The sequence below is a fragment of the Mytilus trossulus genome, chromosome 14 (genome assembly GCF_036588685.1).
Source record: "Mytilus trossulus isolate FHL-02 chromosome 14, PNRI_Mtr1.1.1.hap1, whole genome shotgun sequence".
In the NCBI taxonomy this organism is placed as follows: Eukaryota; Metazoa; Mollusca; class Bivalvia; order Mytilida; family Mytilidae; genus Mytilus; species Mytilus trossulus.
The window spans coordinates 73,277,634-73,299,586 of record NC_086386.1 but is presented as its reverse complement, the minus strand read 5'-3'; the positions used below and the strand labels follow the sequence as shown (position 1 = coordinate 73,299,586).

Here is a 21,953-nt window from a genome sequence, read left to right as displayed (position 1 = left end):
GTATGGCCCTGCCCCCTCATCATTGTTCATAGTTTTGAATAGTTTGTATAGTTCAAGTTTAGTTATTATTAACCTTTGAAAAGGAGTAGGTCCAGGAAGGACTGATTTTGGCCTAAAATTTCAGATTCATCTGACGAAAGATTTTGACCACTTTTTAAACACTTAAGTGTCTATTTCATTTGATTTAATTAATTTATGTGAAAGATTTTAACTAATTTAGTCATTAAAAAGGTACCGATTCAAGCTCAAATATTAAAAATCTACCAAATATGCTGAAAAATGTCACTTTTCAGATGTTTTTTTCAAAAATGAAAGTGGCCACGCCGCATCCATATTCATCTTCAACCTTTATATATGTTATGTATTATCATCAAATACAACTTACATTTCAATATTTAGGATGAACATGAATGCAGCCACTTTAGTTTTACATGGAAACCATCTAAATTTTACTAAAATGCTATAATTATGAAGATTTAAAAAATTTAACATGACTTATTGATATATGTACATTGTATTGTCAAAAACAGCCCATATTTATGAAGCAGAAGCATTCTACTGTCCATTAAATAACTAAAAGTTTAATTTGAACAATTTTCTAAAACTGCTATAATTTGGGGCCAAAAAGGGGTCTTACTGGACCTTCTCCTTTGTTAGATTTTATACCGAGAAAATGAATGTGTGGTTTATTATTTATTAATATGTTATTTATTTTGTAGAAAAATACATCTGACTTCAATTCCATCCTCAACAGAAGTTTGGAGACAGTACCAGACATTTAATATGTGTTACTTAAATAAACACGATAATCCTCAGTTAATACAAGGTTAGATATGTGTTACTTAGATGACAGTACCAGACATTTAATATGTGTTACTTAAATAAACACGATAATCCTCAGTTAATACAAGGTTAGATATGTGTTACTTAGATGACAGTACCAGACATTTAAGATGTGTTACTTAAATAAACACGATAATCCTCAGTTAATACAAGGTTAGATATGTGTTATTTAGATGACAGTACCAGACATTTAAGATGTGTTACTTAAATAAACACGATAATCCTCAGTTAATACAAGGTTAGATATGTGTTAATTAGATGACAGTACCAGACATTTAAGATGTGTTACTTAAATAAACACGATAATCCTCAGTTAATACAAGGTTAGATATGTGTTACTTAAATAAACACGATAATCCTCAGTTAATACAAGGTTAGATATGTGTTATTTAGATGACAGTACCAGACATTTAAGATGTGTTACTTAAATAAACACGATAATCCTCAGTTAATACAAGGTTAGATATGTGTTATTTAGATGACAGTACCAGACATTTAAGATGTGTTACTTAAATAAACACGATAATCCTCAGTTAATACAAGGTTAGATATGTGTTATTTAGATGACAGTACCAGACATTTAATATGTGTTACTTAAATAAACACGATAATCCTCAGTTAATACAAGGTTAGATATGTGTTATTTAGATGACAGTACCAGACATTTAAGATGTGCTACTTAAATAAACACGATAATCCTCAGTTAATACAAGGTTAGATATGTGTTATTTAGATGACAGTACCAGACATTTAACATGTGTTACTTAAATAAACACGATAATCCTCAGTTAATACAAGGTTAGATATGTGTTATTTAGATGACAGTACCAGACATTTAAGATGTGCTACTTAAATAAACACGATAATCCTCAGTTAATACAAGGTTAGATATGTGTTACTTAAATAAACACGATAATCCTCAGTTAATACAAGGTTAGATATGTGTTATTTAGATGACAGTACCAGACATTTAAGATGTGTTACTTAAATAAACACGATAATCCTCAGTTAATACAAGGTTAGATATGTGTTACTTAAATAAACACGATAATCCTCAGTTAATACAAGGTTAGATATGTGTTATTTAGATGACAGTACCAGACATTTAAGATGTGCTACTTAAATAAACACGATAATCCTCAGTTAATACAAGGTTAGATATGTGTTATTTAGATGACAGTACCAGACATTTAAGATGTGTTACTTAAATAAACACGATAATCCTCAGTTAATACAAGGTTAGATATGTGTTATTTAGATGACAGTACCAGACATTTAATATGTGTTACTTAAATAAACACGATAATCCTCAGTTAATACAAGGTTAGATATGTGTTATTTAGATGACAGTACCAGACATTTAAGATGTGTTACTTAAATAAACACGATAATCCTCAGTTAATACAAGGTTAGATATGTGTTATTTAGATGACAGTACCAGACATTTAAGATGTGCTACTTAAATAAACACGATAATCCTCAGTTAATACAAGGTTAGATATGTGTTATTTAGATGACAGTACCAGACATTTAAGATGTGTTACTTAAATAAACACGATAATCCTCAGTTAATACAAGGTTAGATATGTGTTATTTAGATGACAGTTCCAGACATTTAAGATGTGCTACTTAAATAAACACGATAATCCTCAGTTAATACAAGGTTAGATATGTGGTATTTAGATGACAGTACCAGACATTTAATATGTGTTACTTAAATAAACACGATAATCCTCAGTTAATACAAGGTTAGATATGTGTTAATTAGATGACAGTACCAGACATTTAATATGTGTTACTTAAATAAACACGATAATCCTCAGTTAATACAAGGTTAGATATGTGTTATTTAGATGACAGTACCAGACATTTAAGATGTGTTACTTAAATAAACACGATAATCCTCAGTTAATACAAGGTTAGATATGTGTTATTTAGATGACAGTACCAGACATTTAAGATGTGTTACTTAAATAAACACGATAATCCTCAGTTAATACAAGGTTAGATATGTGTTATTTAGATGACAGTACCAGACATTTAATATGTGTTACTTAAATAAACACGATAATCCTCAGTTAATACAAGGTTAGATATGTGTTATTTAGATGACAGTACCAGACATTTAAGATGTGCTACTTAAATAAACACGATAATCCTCAGTTAATACAAGGTTAGATATGTGTTATTTAGATGACAGTGCCAGACATTTAATATGTGTTACTTAAATAAACACGATAATCCTCAGTTAATACAAGGTTAGATATGTGTTATTTAGATGACAGTACCAGACATTTAAGATGTGCTACTTAAATAAACACGATAATCCTCAGTTAATACAAGGTTAGATATGTGTTATTTAGATGACAGTACCAGACATTTAAGATGTGCTACTTAAATAAACACGATAATCCTCAGTTAATACAAGGTTAGATATGTGGTATTTAGATGACAGTACCAGACATTTAAGATGTGTTACTTAAATAAACACGATAATCCTCAGTTAATACAAGGTTAGATATGTGTTATTTAGATGACAGTACCAGACATTTAAGATGTGCTACTTAAATAAACACGATAATCCTCAGTTAATACAAGGTTAGATATGTGTTATTTAGATGACAGTACCAGACATTTAAGATGTGCTACTTAAATAAACACGATAATCCTCAGTTAATACAAGGTTAGATATGTGTTATTTAGATGACAGTACCAGCCATTTAAGATGTGTTACTTAAATAAACACGATAATCCTCAGTTAATACAAGGTTAGATATGTGTTATTTAGATGACAGTACCAGACATTTAAGATGTGCTACTTAAATAAACACGATAATCCTCAGTTAATACAAGGTTAGATATGTGTTATTTAGATGACAGTACCAGACATTTAAGATGTGCTACTTAATAAACACCATAATCCTCAGTTAATACAAGGTTAGATATGTGTTATTTAGATGACAGTACCAGACATTTAAGATGTGTTACTTAAATAAACACGATAATCCTCAGTTAATACAAGGTTAGATATGTGTTATTTAGATGACAGTACCAGACATTTAAGATGTGCTACTTAAATAAACACGATAATCCTCAGTTAATACAAGGTTAGATATGTGGTATTTAGATGACAGTACCAGACATTTAAGATGTGTTACTTAAATAAACACGATAATCCTCAGTTAATACAAGGTTAGATATGTGTTATTTAGATGACAGTACCAGACATTTAAGATGTGCTACTTAAATAAACACGATAATCCTCAGTTAATACAAGGTTAGATATGTGTTAATTAGATGACAGTACCAGACATTTAAGATGTGTTACTTAAATAAACACGATAATCCTCAGTTAATACAAGGTTAGATATGTGTTATTTAGATGACAGTACCAGACATTTAATATGTGTTACTTAAATAAACACGATAATCCTCAGTTAATACAAGGTTAGATATGTGTTATTTAGATGACAGTACCAGACATTTAATATGTGTTACTTAAATAAACACGATAATCCTCAGTTAATACAAGGTTAGATATGTGTTATTTAGATGACAGTACCAGACATTTAATATGTGTTACTTAAATAAACACGATAATCCTCAGTTAATACAAGGTTAGATATGTGTTACTTAAATAAACACGATAATCCTCAGTTAATACAAGGTTAGATATGTGTTATTTAGATGACAGTACCAGACATTTAATATGTGTTACTTAAATAAACACGTTAATCCTCAGTTAATACAAGGTTAGATATGTGTTACTTAAATAAACACGATAATCCTCAGTTAATACAAGGTTAGATATGTGTTATTTAGATGACAGTACCAGACATTTAAGATGTGCTACTTAAATAAACACGATAATCCTCAGTTAATACAAGGTTAGATATGTGTTATTTAGATGACAGTACCAGCCATTTAAGATGTGTTACTTAAATAAACACGATAATCCTCAGTTAATACAAGGTTAGATATGTGTTATTTAGATGACAGTACCAGACATTTAAGATGTGTTACTTAAATAAACACGATAATCCTCAGTTAATACAAGGTTAGATATGTGTTATTTAGATGACAGTACCAGACATTTAAGATGTGTTACTTAAATAAACAGGATAATCCTCAGTTAATACAAGGTTAGATATGTGTTATTTAGATGACAGTACCAGACATTTAAGATGTGTTACTTAAATAAACATGATAATCCTCAGTTAATACAAGGTTAGATATGTGTTATTTAGATTGATACAATAGTATTTTGTTAGATATGATAAAACTAAAAGAAAAAAGTTTTTATAGTTATTTCCCTTGGATGGATAAATAATGTGCTGGGCAGGGCACTGTTCTTTTATTGGTTATAGCTTTATACTGAAATTGGATAAAGCCATGAGGTCATTTTGCATTACTGTTAACCAGAGGAAGCAATTTTTATAGGACCACAAAAATTTAAATAAAATTGTTGTATATTGGTATCACATTTTTGTCGTCTTTGTCGTTGTCGTCAGTGTCATCCGAAGATGGATGATTTCCTGGTAATAACTTTAGTCTAGGTGGACAGAAATCAATAAAACTTCAACACAAGGTTTATAATCACTGCAGGAAGGTGGGGATTGATTTTGAGGGTTTTGTTCCCAATAGTATAGGAATCAGGGGCAAAGTGGGTCCAAAATTAAACTTTGTTTGATTTCATCAAAAATTGAAATATTGGGGTTCTTTGATATGCTGAATCTAACTGTGTATTTAGATTCTGAGTTTTCAAATTGGTCTACATTAAGGTCCAAAAAGTCCAAAATTAAACTTGAGTTTGAGTTTAACAAAAAATTGAATTCTTGGGGTTCTTAGATATGCTGAATCTAAACATGTACCTAGATTTTGGATTATGGGCCCAGTTTTCAAGTTGGTCCAAATCAGGGTCCAAAATAAAACTTTTTGAGTGATATGTAAAAAAATGAATGTATGGGGTTCTTTGATATGCTGAATCTAACTTTGCATTTAGATTTTTTTGGGTCCCTTTATCAAATTGATCCACATTGAGTCCTAAAGGGTACAAAATTGAACTTTATTTGATTTCATCGAAAATTTAATTCTTGGGGTTCTTTGATATGCTGAATCTAACCATGTATTTAGATTTTGGATATTGGACCATAATATAAATAGGTAAATGTCCTATTTAATTTTTCAAAGTTCTTAGACCATATTCATTGTGTCAACTATTTAATCACAATTCAAATTCAGAGCTTATTTCATAAAAAGTACATAGTAAGCATTATTTTTTTGAAATCAGCTTAAAGCAAATTAATAAGGACACTATATATCTTTATTCCTCAATAAATCATTTACATTTGAATGGTACAGAGAACACATAACATCAATAACAAATCAACATGTATGAGAGAGATGTCATCCCAGATCACACAACCCTTTATTAACAATTTTTATAAATTTGCAGAGTTTCTTGGAAGTATCGATTTTCTTTTGCAGGTCATAAGATTACTAAATTGAAGTGTATTTGGAAGTTTTGAAAAATTTTCTTGAATAAATAAATTTCGGATGTTGGCAAATCCTGCTTGAAATAATGTAATAAAATTCATCACTAATTTCATTCAAGTCGCATATGTGCACATTCATTTTTCATGTTGTATATTTTGCCATTTAGCTTGTTCAATAGATGATTTGTTGTCCTAAACTTGCAGAGTTCTACTTTTTCGTTGGTTTCTAAAATATCAAAATAACTTTCAAATTCCAGTTTTTGTTTAAATAGCTACTGAAGTACAGATTTATCTCCCTTATTTCAAGCAAAATGTCATTTACAATATATATTTATTTATCCTGCAATTGGGTATTCTACTATACAGATACAGCCCTACAGATATCACTATGCTGTATCTCTATACTATACAGATATCGATTTAAAGCTCCGCCCATTGCCGGACTGAGTATTGTATGAACCTGCGTGACCTCAGAATGTGTATGGCAGTCGCATTCCAATGACGTTTTATTTTGCGAATTTATGATTACTTTTATATGTACTGTTTGTTTTCAATCATTTCTGAAGAGCAATAAGAATCACTCCAATTTTCTGATAACATACACACATGAACAGCAGTCTTTTCTAAGATGACAACTATTGATTTCATTACTTGATTGTGTATGATTGTGTAACAAAAACAACCATGTCAATTTCAGCATGCATGTTTAGTGTAGAGTCTGAAGCGTAGGAAAACTCGTACACTCCTGAGTGTTTCAAATTGGACATTGTTATTTGTTTTTACTGTTGAAATTAGTTGTTATGTTAAAATAGATAATTATTCACCTTGAGCGATGTATTATTGTTGACCATTTGAGATTCTTTTTTGGCGAACCTGTCTTCAGCTGAATGTGTGATTACTGTATCATATTACTACATGGGCCTCAAGGGATTTCAAATCGAAAATAAATGCAAAACATGTGTTTTTGTGTCTTTCAAAACACAAATAATATGCAAAATTAATTGCATGATTAAGACAATAACTGTTTAGTGTCTTTAAATATCAGCTGTATTTGTACTTGGCGCGAAACAGGTGTAGAAGCTTGCTAAAAGCTCGCATACACCTTGTTTCCTAGCCTCGTACAAACACATCTGATATTTAAAGACACTAAACAATTATTGTCTATTTAACATGCAGTTACAACATAAATTCTACTGACCATGATAGAGTTAACCTGTATACAGTTCAAGATTTATTTTACTTTCAGCTACAACATCAATCCTACTGACCATGATAAAGTTAAACTGTATACAGTTCAAGATTTATTTTACTTTCAGCTACAGCATCAATCCTACTGACCATGATAGAGTTATACTGTATACAGTTCAAGATTTATTTTACTTTCAGCTACAGCATCAATCCTACTGACCATGATAGAGTTAAACTGTATACAGTTCAAGATTTATTTTACTTTCAGCTACAGCATCAATCCTACTGACCATGATAGAGTTATACTGTATACAGTTCAAGATTTATTTTACCTTCAGCTACAGCATCAATCCTACTGACCTTGATAGAGTTAAACTGTATACAGTTCAAGATTTATTTTACTTTCAGCTACAGCATCAATCCTACTGACCATGATAGAGTTATACTGTATACAGTTCAAGATTTTTTTAACTTTTCAGCTACAACATCACTCCTACTGACCCTGACAGAGTTATACTGTATACAGTTCAAGATTTATTTTATTTTTCAGCTACAACATCACTCCTACCAACCATGACAGAGGTGTACAGAGGGCCTTTTGGTGAAACTGTTCACCTGATTCATACCAACATGTATGGATGTGTATCAAGGATACCAAGTGATTTTAGCAGTAACCCAAACCTTTGTCATCTTGTGTGGACAGGTACAGATGGACAAAAAACAAAAATGAATGTTTACCATCGACTAAGGTGGTTCAAATGTGAGGTACTATCATTTAACCTTTAACTTTTAACGATTACAATATTTACAGGGTATTTTTTGTCATTATCATGTCATGCTGCATCTCATTTAGCTAACCAAGGGTTATGGTCTAGTCCCCTTTCCAAAATTTTGAAATATTTTTAAAAAACTAAGGCTTTTCTACTTCAGGCATAGATTACCTTAGCTGTATGTGGCAAAACTTTTAGGAATTTTGGTCCTCAATGCTCTTCAACTTCGTACTTTATTGGCCTTTTTAACTTTTTTGGATTCGAGCGTCATTGATGAATCTTTTGTAGACTGTCTGTACTAGAATTATGAACATATGGTTTATTACTATATAACATAGAATTATAAACATATGTTATATTACCATAGAATTATAAATATATGTAATATTACCATAGAATTATGAACATATGTTATATAACCATAGATATATGAACATATGTTATATTACCATAGAATTATTAACATATGTTATATTACCATAGAACTATAAACATATGTTATATTAACATAGAATTATAAACATATGTTATATTACCATAGAATTATTAACATATGTTATATTACCATAGAATTATAAACATATGTTATATTACCATAGAACTATAAACATGTGTTATATTAACATAGAATTATAAACATATGTTATATTAACATAGAATTATGAACATATGTTATATTACCATAGAATTGTAAACATATGTTATATTACCATAGAATTATAAACATATGTTATATTACCATAGAATTATAAACATATGTTATATTAACCTGGAATTATAAACATAAGTTATATTACCATAGAATTATTAACATATGTTATATTACCATAGAATTATAAACATATGTTATATTACCATAGAATAATAAACATATGTTATATTAACATAGAATTATAAACATATGTTATATTAACATAGAATAATAAACATATGTTATATTACCATAGAATTATAAACATATGTTATATTAACCTGGAATTATAAACATAAGTTATATTACCATAGAATTATAAACATATGTTATATTACCATAGAATTATAAACATATGTTATATTACCATAGAATTATAAACATATGTTATATTACCATAGAATTATTAACATATGTTATATTACCATAGAATTATAAACATATGTTATATTACCATAGAACTATAAACATGTGTTATATTAACATAGAATTATAAACATATTTTATATTACCATAGAACTATAAACATGTGTTATATTAACATAGAATTATAAACATATGTTATATTAACATAGAATAATAAACATATGTTATATTACCATAGAATTATAAACATATGTTATATTAACCTGGAATTATAAACATAAGTTATATTACCATAGAATAATAAACATATGTTATATTAACATAGAATAATAAACATATGTTATATTACCATAGAATTATAAACATATGTTATATTAACCTGGAATTATAAACATAAGTTATATTACCATAGAATAATAAACATATGTTATATTAACATAGAATAATAAACATATGTTATATTACCATAGAATTATAAACATATGTTATATTAACCTGGAATTATAAACATAAGTTATATTACCATAGAATAATAAACATATGTTATATTAACATAGAATTATGAACATATGTTATATTACCATAGAATAATAAACATATGTTATATTACCATAGAATTTTAAACATATGTTATATTAACATAGAATTATAAACATATGTTATACCATAGAATTATAAACATATGTTATACCATAGAATTATAAACATATGTTATATTAACCTGGAATTATAAACATAAGTTATATTACCATAGAATAATAAACATATGTTATATTAACATAGAATTATGAACATATGTTATATTACCATAGAATAATAAACATATGTTATATTACCATAGAATTTTAAACATATGTTATATTAACATAGAATTATAAACATATGTTATACCATAGAATTATAAACATATGTTATATTAACCTGGAATTATAAACATAAGTTATATTACCATAGAATAATAAACATATGTTATATTAACATAGAATTATAAACATATGTTATATTACCATAGAATTATAAACATATGTTATATTAACATAGAATTATGAACATATGTTATATTACCATAGAATAATAAACATATGTTATATTACCATAGAATTTTAAACATATGTTATATTACCATAGAATTATGAACATATGTTATATTACCATAGAATAATAAACATATGTTATATTAACATAGAATTATGAACATATGTTATATTACCATAGAATAATAAACATATGTTATATTAACATAGAATTATAAACATATGTTATATTAACATAGAATTATGAACATATGTTATATTACCATAGAATAATAAACATATGTTATATTACCATAGAATTTTAAACATATGTTATATTACCATAGAATTATGAACATATGTTATATTACCATAGAATTATAAATATATGTTATATTACTAAAGAATAATAAACATATGTTATGTTACCATAGAATTATAAACATATGTTATACATGTATTACCATAGAATTATAAACATATGTTATACATGTATTACAATAGAATTATGAACATATGTTATATTAACATAGAATTATAAACATATGTTATATTACCATAGAATTATAAACATATGTTATATTACCATAGAATTATATACATATGTTATATTACCATAGAATTGTAAACATATGTTATATTACCATAGAATTGTAAACATATGTTATATTACCATAGAATTATGAACATATGTTATATTACCATAGAATTATAAACATATGTTATACTATAGAATTATGAGCATATGTTATATTACCATAGAATTATAAATATATGTTATATTAACATAGAATTATGAACATATGTTATATTAACATAGAATTATAAACATATGTTATATTACCATAGAATTATGAACATATGTTATATTACCATAGAATTCTGAACATATGTTATATTACCATAGAATTCTGAACATATGTTATATTACCATAGAATTATAAATATATGTTATATTAACATAGAATTATAAATATATGTTATATTACCATATAATTATAAACATATGTTATATTAACATAGAATTATAAACATATGTTATATTACCATAGAATTATAAACATATGTTATATTAACATAGAATTATAAACATATGTTATATTAACATAGAATTATAAACATATGTTATATTAACATAGAATTGTAAACATATGTTATATTACCATAGAATTCTGAACATATGTTATATTACCATAGAATTATAAATATATGTTATATTAACATAGAATTATGAACATATGTTATTTATCCATAGAATTATGAACATATGTTATATTACCATAGAATTCTGAACATATGTTATATTACCATAGAATTCTGAACATATGTTATATTACCATAGAATTATAAACATATGTTATATTACCATAGAATTATAAATATATGTTATATTAACAATTATAAACATATGTTATATTACCATAGAATTTATATTACCATAGAATTATAAACATATGTTATATTACCATAGAATTATAAACATATGTTATATTACCATAGAATTATAAACATATGTTATATTACCATAGAATTATAAACATATGTTATATTACCATAGAATTATAAACATATGTTATATTACCATAGAATTATAAACATATGTTATATTACCATAGAATTATAAACATATGTTATATTACCATAGAATTATAAACATATGTTATATAACCATAGATATATGAACATATGTTATATTAACATAGAATTATAAACATATGTTATATTACCATAGAATTATAAACATATGTTATATTAACATAGAATTATAAACATATGTTATATTACCATAGGAAAACATATGTTATATTACCATAGAATTATAAACATGTTATATTACCATAGAATTATAAACATATGTTATATTACCATAGAATTATAAACATATGTTATATTACCATAGAATTATAAACATATGTTATATTACCATAGAATTATAAACATATGTTATATTAACATAGAATTATAAACATATGTTATATAACCATAGATATATGAACATATGTTATATTAACATAGAATTATAAACATATGTTATATTAACATAGAATTATAAACATATGTTATATTAACATAGAATTATAAACATATGTTATATAACCATAGAATTATAAACATATGTTATATAACCATAGAATTATAAACATATGTTATATTAACATAGAATTATAAACATATGTTATATTACCATAGAATTATAAACATATGTTATATTACCATAGAATTATAAACATATGTTATATAACCATAGATATATGAACATATGTTATATTAACATAGAATTATAAACATATGTTATATTAACATAGAATTATAAACATATGTTATATTACCATAGAATTATAAACATATGTTATATTAACATAGAATTATAAACATATGTTATATTACCATAGAATTATAAACATATGTTATATTAACATAGAATTATAAACATATGTTATATAACCATAGAATTATAAACATATGTTATATTAACATAGAATTATAAACATATGTTATATTACCATAGAATAATAAACATATGTTATATTACCATAGAATTATAAACATATGTTATATTACCATAGAATTATAAACATATGTTATATAACCATAGATATATGAACATATGTTATATTAACATAGAATTATAAACATATGTTATATTAACATAGAATTATAAACATATGTTATATTACCATAGAATTATAAACATATGTTATATTACCATAGAATTATAAACATATGTTATATTACCCTAGAATTATAAACATATGTTATATTACCCTAGAATTATAAACATATGTTATATTACCCTAGAATTATAAACATATGTTATATTACCCTAGAATTATAAACATATGTTATATTACCCTAGAATTATAAACATATGTTATATAACCATAGAATTATAAACATATGTTATATTACCATAGAATTATAAACATATGTTATATACAATAGAATTATAATAAACATATGTTATATTACCATAGAATTATAAACATATGTTATATTACCATAGAATTATAAACATATGTTATATTACCGTAGAATTATAAACATATGTTATATTACCGTAGAATTATAAACATATGTTATATTACCATAGAATTATAAACATATGTTATATTACCATAGAATTATAAACATATGTTATATTACCATAGAATTATAAACATATGTTACATATGTTATATTACCATAGAATTATAAACATATGTTATATTACCGTAGAATTATAAACATATGTTATATTACCGTAGAATTATAAACATATGTTATATTACCGTAGAATTATAAACATAGGTTATATTACCGTAGAATTATAAACATATGTTATATTACCATAGAATTATAAACATATGTTATATTACCATAGAATTATAAACATATGTTATATTACCATAGAATTATAAACATATGATATATTACCATAGAATTATAAACATATGTTATATTACCATAGAATTATGAACATATGAATAAACCTTTTTAAAGTTTTTGTTATTTCCACTGTTACAGAATGTACAAACCAAGTTGAAAGAGTTCACCAGTATGGATAAGGATCAGAAAGCTGAGGTTCTGAGAGCAATGAGAAAGTTTATCAACAGAGGATGGTCGTTTACTGAACCAGCTTTTCATCCTCTGGTAACAATCTGTTCAATAGTATCCAATTACAAGGCATTTTCAATGACAAAAATACCCAATTACAAGGCAAATTCAATAACAAAAATACCCAATTACAAGGCATATTCAATAACAAAAATACCCAAATGCAAGGCAAATTCAATTACAAAAATACCCAATTACAAAGCAATTCAATAACAAAAATACCTAATTACAAGGCAAATTCAAAATTCAATTACAAAAATACCCAATTACAAAGCAAATTCAATAACAAAAATACCCAATTATAAGGCAAATTCAAAAAATTATAAACAGATATATCATGTTAAGGGGGGGTATTTGCGAAAAATACCAGTCGAGAGAATGTTAAATTTCGTGAATACCCCTCAAGAACATGCTATATCTGTTTAATTACCCTGAATGTTAATGTTCAAAACCACATTGATGATCATGATATCACAATGGTCCAGTGGGATAGAGTATTTCTTGGCAAATACCACGGCAGAGAGGGAAAAAAAGTCATATCATTTTGACAAATACCCGGGCAGCGTTAAAAAAATAATGATATTCATTTGATAACAGCAAATTGGTGACAAATACACTGGCTATCAACCAATCAAAATCCAAGATTCTTACATAAGGTGTAATTATAACATAAATACCCAATTACAAGGCAAATTCAAATATATATAACAAAAATACCCAATTACAAGGCCAATTCTAAAAAGTTTACCAAAAATACCTGAATACAACATGTACAAGGCAAATTCAGTCCCTTTCAACTATTTTAACAGGAATTATGTCCCTTTGAAATGTAAATTAAATAACTTTGTTTCTTAGCACTCTGAACTTATTTGAAACTTTTATCAAATGTATCTTTATCATCAAGATCTTCCAAAAGTAGACGTAGTATGATGCTGCCATGATATTTTCAATACTGATTGTTATTCTGGGTCCCTGTCAACAATTGTGAGATCAGACAGTGTGCTCATTGTTATTCTGGGTCCCTGTCAACAATTGTGAGATCAGACAGTGTGCTCATTGTTATTCTGGGTCCCTGTCAACAATTGTGAGATCAGACAGTGTGCTCATTGTTTTATATATTTACAGACTGGAGACCTAACATCTACTGGTAACCTGGAGCAGTATATTAAATATAAACTCCAGAAAAAACAAAAGGACAAAAAGCAGACTGATAAAAAAGGCAAGAAGAAACAAATAAAGAAAGAAAATAAACCTCTGTCATCATTCGATGTGTTCTCTGTCATCGATGTCTGTGTATTTAATAGAGGACTTGTGTTGGCTTTGAGTTATGACAATCAACATCTACTCATGGTAAATATAAAGAAAATAAACCACTGTTATCATTTGATGGGTTCTCTGTCATCGATGTCTGTGTATTTAATAGAGGACTTGTGTTAGCTTTGAGTTATGACAATCAACATCTACTCATAAAAAAGAAGATGTGGTATGATTGCCAATGAGACAACTGTCCACAAGAGACCAGAATAAGTGTTTGATTTTGACAAAAAATTGAATTCTTGGAGTTCTTTGATATGCTGAATCTAAGCACATATTTAGATTTTGGATTATGTCAAGTTTTCAAGTTGGTCCAAATTGGGGTCCAAAACTAAACTTTGTTTGATTTTATCAAAAATTGATTGCGTGGGATTCTTTGATATGCTGAATCAATGCATGTATTTAGATTTTGGATATTGGACCATAATAGGTAAATTAAGAAAAAATAAGTTCATTAGACCACATTCATTCTGTGTCAGAAACCTATGCTGTCTTGAATATTTAATCACAATCCAAATTCAGAGCTGTATGAAGCTTGAAATAATATTAGTAAGATAGTGTGTTAATATGATATATACGGGGTCATTAAATTCCACACTAGCACACTATATAACGAATTTATCTTACCAACTATCTTTATTTGTTGAATTTAGACTAGATTTGTCTCATTTGCTATCATAACACATCTTCTTATTTCTATATTAAAGTGTTCAATTTTAAGAAGCTTCTTCAATTGGTCTGCTATAAAAAGAATAATGCAAACAATAACTATTTATTATCAAAAACCTTGATATAACAATATTAAACAGACCTTTCAATACTTTTAAATAATCAAACAGTGCCAAAGCCGTAACTCCAGTACTATCCGTGTAGTGAATTAAGCCCTACCTCCCTACTAACCTAATATTGAATATACAGGGTCTCCACGTGGACGCTTTTAACCAATCATACTCCTAGAAATGCATAGGAGGTAAGATAATGTTGTGTCCATATTGGCCCCAATTGTTCAGAGTTCGACCTCTGCAGTCGTATCAAGCAGAATGTTATTCTTTATATTGTAACTATCATTTACATGTATGGTGTTTACATGACTCTTTATATTGTAACTATCGTTTACATGTATAGTGTTTACATGACTCTTTATATTGTAACTATCGTTTACATGTATGGTGTTTACATGACTCTTTATATTGTAACTATCGTTTACATGTATAGTGTTTACATGACTCTTTATATTGTAACTATCGTTTACTTGTATAGTATTTACATGACTCTTTATATTGTAACTATCGTTTACATGTATAGTGTTTACATGACTCTTTATATTGTAACTATCGTTTACATGTATAGTGTTTACATGACTCTTTATATTGTAACTATCGTTTACTTGAATAGTGTTTACATGACTCTTTAAGGCCTTTTTGTGTTGAAACTGTGTACAATATACTCAGGGTTTGTTGCAGAACAGTCTGAAATTAAGTTTTATATTTCAGATATTGAATACAACAACGAGAGAATTATTTATGAAACCATCCTTTGTAAATCTGAGCCATCAATTTATACATTTTGCCAAACAAACACCAATGATGATGAAGAGATCAGATTGTTTCTGTATCTATAGTGCCAATGTTACTGGGTCTGCAGATGGGTTAGTTGGTTTTATATGTTAAACATATCATTCAGGAATTACATTTTTACTGAGACTTGATATAGAAGTTTTTTTCTCCACCATTACATGTCATTCAAAATTCTGACCCAATTCTTAATTGTTTTATCAAACTTATAAGAAATGTTTACCAACTGCAAAGTAAAGGAATGAAACTGTAAAAGAGAAGTTGGAGATACCAAAGGGACATAAGTCTAAGTCAAGGCATTAAAGTAAAGAAATGAAATATAAAGTTCTATAAGACTTTAAATCCACTCTGCTGTCAACGTATGGCTTAGAATTTGTATGCATAGTTTTAATGACAATGAGTCCTTAAAAATTGAGCTGATAATTTTTTATTTAATCTATTGAAAAAATTAGCTTTTTCATAAACTAGGAAATCTTTTGAACTGTTCTTTTATGATGTATAATTGTTATTTGTATTGCATGTTTGATGTTATTTACAGGATGTATATTACATATGACAGACATGGTGAAATGATTAATGATAAGTTACATACCAAACTTCTGACTGATACAAAACAGATGGATCCTATAACTCATGAGAGTACAATGTATAGTCTGACCATGAGTAATATGTAAGTTTGATCCTATAACTCATGAGAGTACAATGTATAGTCTGACCATGAGTAATATGTAAGTTTGATCCTATAACTCATGAGAGTACAATGTATAGTCTGACCATGAGTAATATGTAAGTTTTCTTCCAATAGAGGATAATAAGATTCTTAGTTGTGTCAGTACTTTGGTTTAGATAAAAAAAAATACATACATATCTCATAGTCTTCTGAGTAAACAGTGTGTCAGTACTTTGATTAAATTATATTCTTAATACCCAAAAACCTTATTGTTTTATGAGCAAACTATTAGAAACTATTAGAATATTAATTTTAATCAATGTAGCGTGTAATTTGCTTATAAAATACAGATCAACTTCCACATTAACACAAACCAAATTTTTTTCCCCATAAGTAGAAATTTTGTGAAAAAAAAGGGTTGCTTGTTATCAATTTATCAGTTGGAAACTTTTACTGATTGACCTAAATACTGGACAACACACACACACAGTTAGTCTTTAGTCATGTTGATATCACATGATAACTCTAAAAACAGCATACATTGTAAGTGTTATTTTTTATTATACAGGTTGTTAAGTTCTTGCAATGGTTTCCAGAATGAAGTAGATTACTTAGGAGAAATTTTCAGCATGGGTTCTGTGGCAGATATATTGGTTCTCCTGACAACCTCAGGGGAGGTTAAATTTGTTGATCTTCCCTCGTTACTACCACTAAGTCCTATACTGAACAAGTAAGTATTGATTATCTTGACAACCTCAGGGAAGGTTAAAGGAGTATGTTCGATAAGGTCCCAAAATGGCCCCCTTTTTTAGCGTAAATTTAAAATTAGTATTTATCAACCAATATCACGATAAATTATAGCTAATACATTGACTAGCTAGGATATAACCCATTTTGTTGAAAATTTTACGTTTCTGCGTTTCATTATGACGTCACAAGTTGTATTCAAATTGATTATTTTCGAAAAAATCAACGAAAATGGTCGAAATTCCATAGATTATTGGACAGGAAACATAGAGCGCTTACTTCGACAACAAAGATCTTTTAAAATAATGTTTGTGAAGACATTTCACATGTCTTATTGGAATCTTAAGCTTGTTGACGCCTGTGCTCTTTGTTTCCTGGTCCTTTATTTGGTTGAAATCTAGCTGATTTTGTCACATTTCACAAAAATCCCTTAGCTTGACCTTTTTTGGATGTAAAAATCAACGTGTTAGAATTAAACTTTGACAAAAATAGTTCTGTTTAACTTTCTAACATGTCTTTAAGGCAACTTTAAACATTTATTACCTTGTAACTATGAACTTTATAATTGGGGCCAAATATGGCCCTTACCAAACTTACTCCTTTGTTGATCTTCCTTCTTCACTACCATTAAGTCCTATACTGAACAAGTAAGTATTGGTTCTCCTGACAACCTCAGGGGAGGTTAAATTTGTGATCGCCCCTCATTACTACCATTAAGTTTATCAACCCAAAGCATTTCCAATAATTTCCTCACTTAAATGTGTTACAATAAATACCATGATAAAACTTTAATATATCTGGCCTCTGAGTTTGCTTACACTGCAATATTTATTGTAGCATTTTAATATTTATCAATAAGTGATTATGCTGGCTACCCGTATGTTAAACATTGTTGGTAATAAGTATTGGCCGATTTAAAATAAAAGACACTATGAATCAGCATACTCTGATCTGTGAAGCCTAAAAGTATCAGGCAAGCACTTGTACCTGTTGGACTAGTAAAATGTCATTATAAACTTTGGGCGAGTGAAGTTTTATTCCCTGACCTTGAGCATATGGGGCCTGTGCCCAAGCTTATAGAAATAAAATTAAGGACAAAAAAATCCTTAAAATCTTTTTAAAATATATGGGGCTTGAAAAATCTTATTATTAAAACATCTTTTTTACATTTTAGGCCTCTTGATAACAACTTTTGGGAGAAAGACGACTTAAAAATTCTAGACAAAATAAAATTCACGACATTTAAAGTTGTTGGAGAAGGCAGTTTCACTGATGACATTGGCAGGACCTATACAAGAGCTGCCATTGCTGTGGATAATCTACTGCTTGTTTTAAAGATTCACAGGTACCTTATCATCATTCAAGTTTCAAAGTTAAAAATTATTATAAATTAAGGAATGTATCTCCCTCATGCAAAGCTCTGATTCCTTTCACGGATTTTTGACCTTTTTTTTAGGATTATAGCTCTTCATCTTTTATATAAGCTTTGGATTTCAAATATTTTTTGCCAAGAGTATCATGAAGTTACATGTATTGTAAAAATGCACATCTGTTGCAGGAAAATTGGTACCGTTAATGTTATTAATGTGATACAGGCCAAAGCAAATAATCTGTAAGAAGAAAGATTAACATAATCACTTGATACTTGTTTGTTAATCCTATTTGTAAATGTTCATATATATTATGTAATTTGTATAATTCATAATAAAATATTGCTTTCCCTAAAGGGTCAGGAAAATATTCCATGTGGTTTAAAATTATACAAATCCTATTATTACAGGGAGACAATAGATTCTGATGCAGTGGTCACTATAACACAGTCAATAACACTGGCAGGACATCCTAAAGAAATACACTTTATCAACGAAACAGGTATGTACACTGGTGGGACAACAAGAAATATTTTAATTTCTTTTTTCAAATAATGCAATATTACTGATTGATTGAGAGTGCAAAAAATATATCAGACCCCCCCCCCCCCCCCCCCCCCCCCCCCTTTACAGGGGCATAAGCTATGAGATATTAAAAAACAATTATGATTTTTTTACTTGTTTAATCATTAATGAAAGAAGGGAAATGATAATTTGCATTTAGCAGCCAGTTTGGTTCAATTTTGTCAAAATAAGCTTAGAAAAATTGCTGATGATTCTACCTCATTGAATCCTTATTCCTGTGACCGTCAATTTAAACCCTTTGCTAGATTTGGGTTTTACATAAATTAGAAATTTTCAGTTATTAAATATAAGGATGTCCACATTGGTATTGAAACAAGGGTTAATCATTTGATTGACTTTTTTGATTCATAAAAACTCATTCTTATACAGGTAAATAAGTTGATTAACATACATTTTTATACAACCTCAAAATTTTTTTGGGATTGTATAATGGTATGATGTCGTCGTCGGAAGACACATTTTTTTTCGGAAAATAACTTTAGTTTAAGTAAATAGATCTTCATGAAATTTTTTCAGAAGGTTCAATACCACAAAAGGAAGGACCAAAAAGGGGTCCAAAACAAGCATTTTTCTAGTTTCAGGATAATCACTTGTGTAGAAGTATTTCAATTGCTCTGAAATCATACCGAAATGTTTAAAACCACAATTAGAAGGTTTGAATTCATTTTAGGGGTTTTTGGGCCAAAGTTGAGAAATTAAGGGCCAATAAGGGTCAAAACAAGCATTTTTCTAGTTTCAAGACATTAACTTATGTGTAATTGTATGGATCTCTCTGAAATTTTACCACAATGTACCATATAACAAAGGGGAGGCTGGGATTAAGTTTTGGGTTAATTGACCAAAATATGTAGGAATCAGGGGCAAAAAAAGAAGCATGTTTCTAGTTTCCAAACAATCATGACAATAACTTGTGTTTAAGTGTATGGATCTCTCTGAAATTTTACCACAAGGTTCAATACTGCATTTGAAAGTATGGGATTGAGTTTAATGGTTATTGCTCCAAGGGGGTTTCAAAAAGTAGGGGGGGGAGGATTTTTAGTTGACCAATTTTTGAAGGGCTTCCTCTTTTTTTCAAAATTCAAAGAATCAAGCTTGAATATTGTGACCAAATTTTCCCCAACTGTTCAACCACTGTGGAGCACCTGGTTAAGCTATAATATGAAATCAAACAGATCTAGAAAAAATCAATTGCATGTGTTCTCTATCTTTATATATATTTTATTTTTATATCAGGTGTATTACTGATGAAATGTTGATACATATTATCAACCCCTATGCAGTGTAAATGGTTTATTGAATACATTTTATCATGAAGATAAACCTTTTTTAAATTATCAATCAAATATGAGAATTTGAGTCAAGTCAATGACTAGGAATTTGACAACTAATGCTCCTTTAAGAATCATGAAATAATTAAATAGTATTGAGCAGTGTTAAGAGTAAATATTAATATGTATTTATTCCTTTTGTATGCCCTTGCTTGAGTGAAGGGGGCATTTGACTTCACCCTTGTGTACAGATGCACATACATCCCAAAGTTGGTTTCTGTTCTGTGACTTTAGTTTGCCTCGACCAAATGTTATGAAACTTGTACATAATGCTTGTTACCCTAAATACAGATCAGGTTTAAATTTTGGTGGTGTCACTTTTACCATTCAAGAGTTATGCCCCTTAACAAATTGTAAAATTACGATTTTTTTTGTTTCTGTTCTCTAACTTAAGTTTGCTTCAAC

At 27.9% G+C, this 21,953-nt stretch overlaps 1 protein-coding gene across 2 annotated transcripts in view; it reads left to right on the top strand.

Moving 5' to 3' along the window:
* The window catches only part of LOC134696790 (uncharacterized), a 63,081-nt gene that overhangs the window by 39,633 nt on the left and 1,495 nt on the right, over positions 1-21,953 (top strand). For both annotated transcript variants that reach the window (XM_063558734.1, XM_063558735.1), the window contains exons 10-18: positions 720-826; positions 8,077-8,291; positions 13,871-13,996; positions 15,086-15,310; positions 16,768-16,922; positions 17,387-17,518; positions 18,087-18,248; positions 19,440-19,610; positions 20,046-20,137. In XM_063558734.1, the coding sequence (XP_063414804.1) occupies positions 720-826; positions 8,077-8,291; positions 13,871-13,996; positions 15,086-15,310; positions 16,768-16,922; positions 17,387-17,518; positions 18,087-18,248; positions 19,440-19,610; positions 20,046-20,137 (1,385 nt within the window). The remainder of the gene's footprint in view (positions 1-719; positions 827-8,076; positions 8,292-13,870; positions 13,997-15,085; positions 15,311-16,767; positions 16,923-17,386; positions 17,519-18,086; positions 18,249-19,439; positions 19,611-20,045; positions 20,138-21,953) is intronic.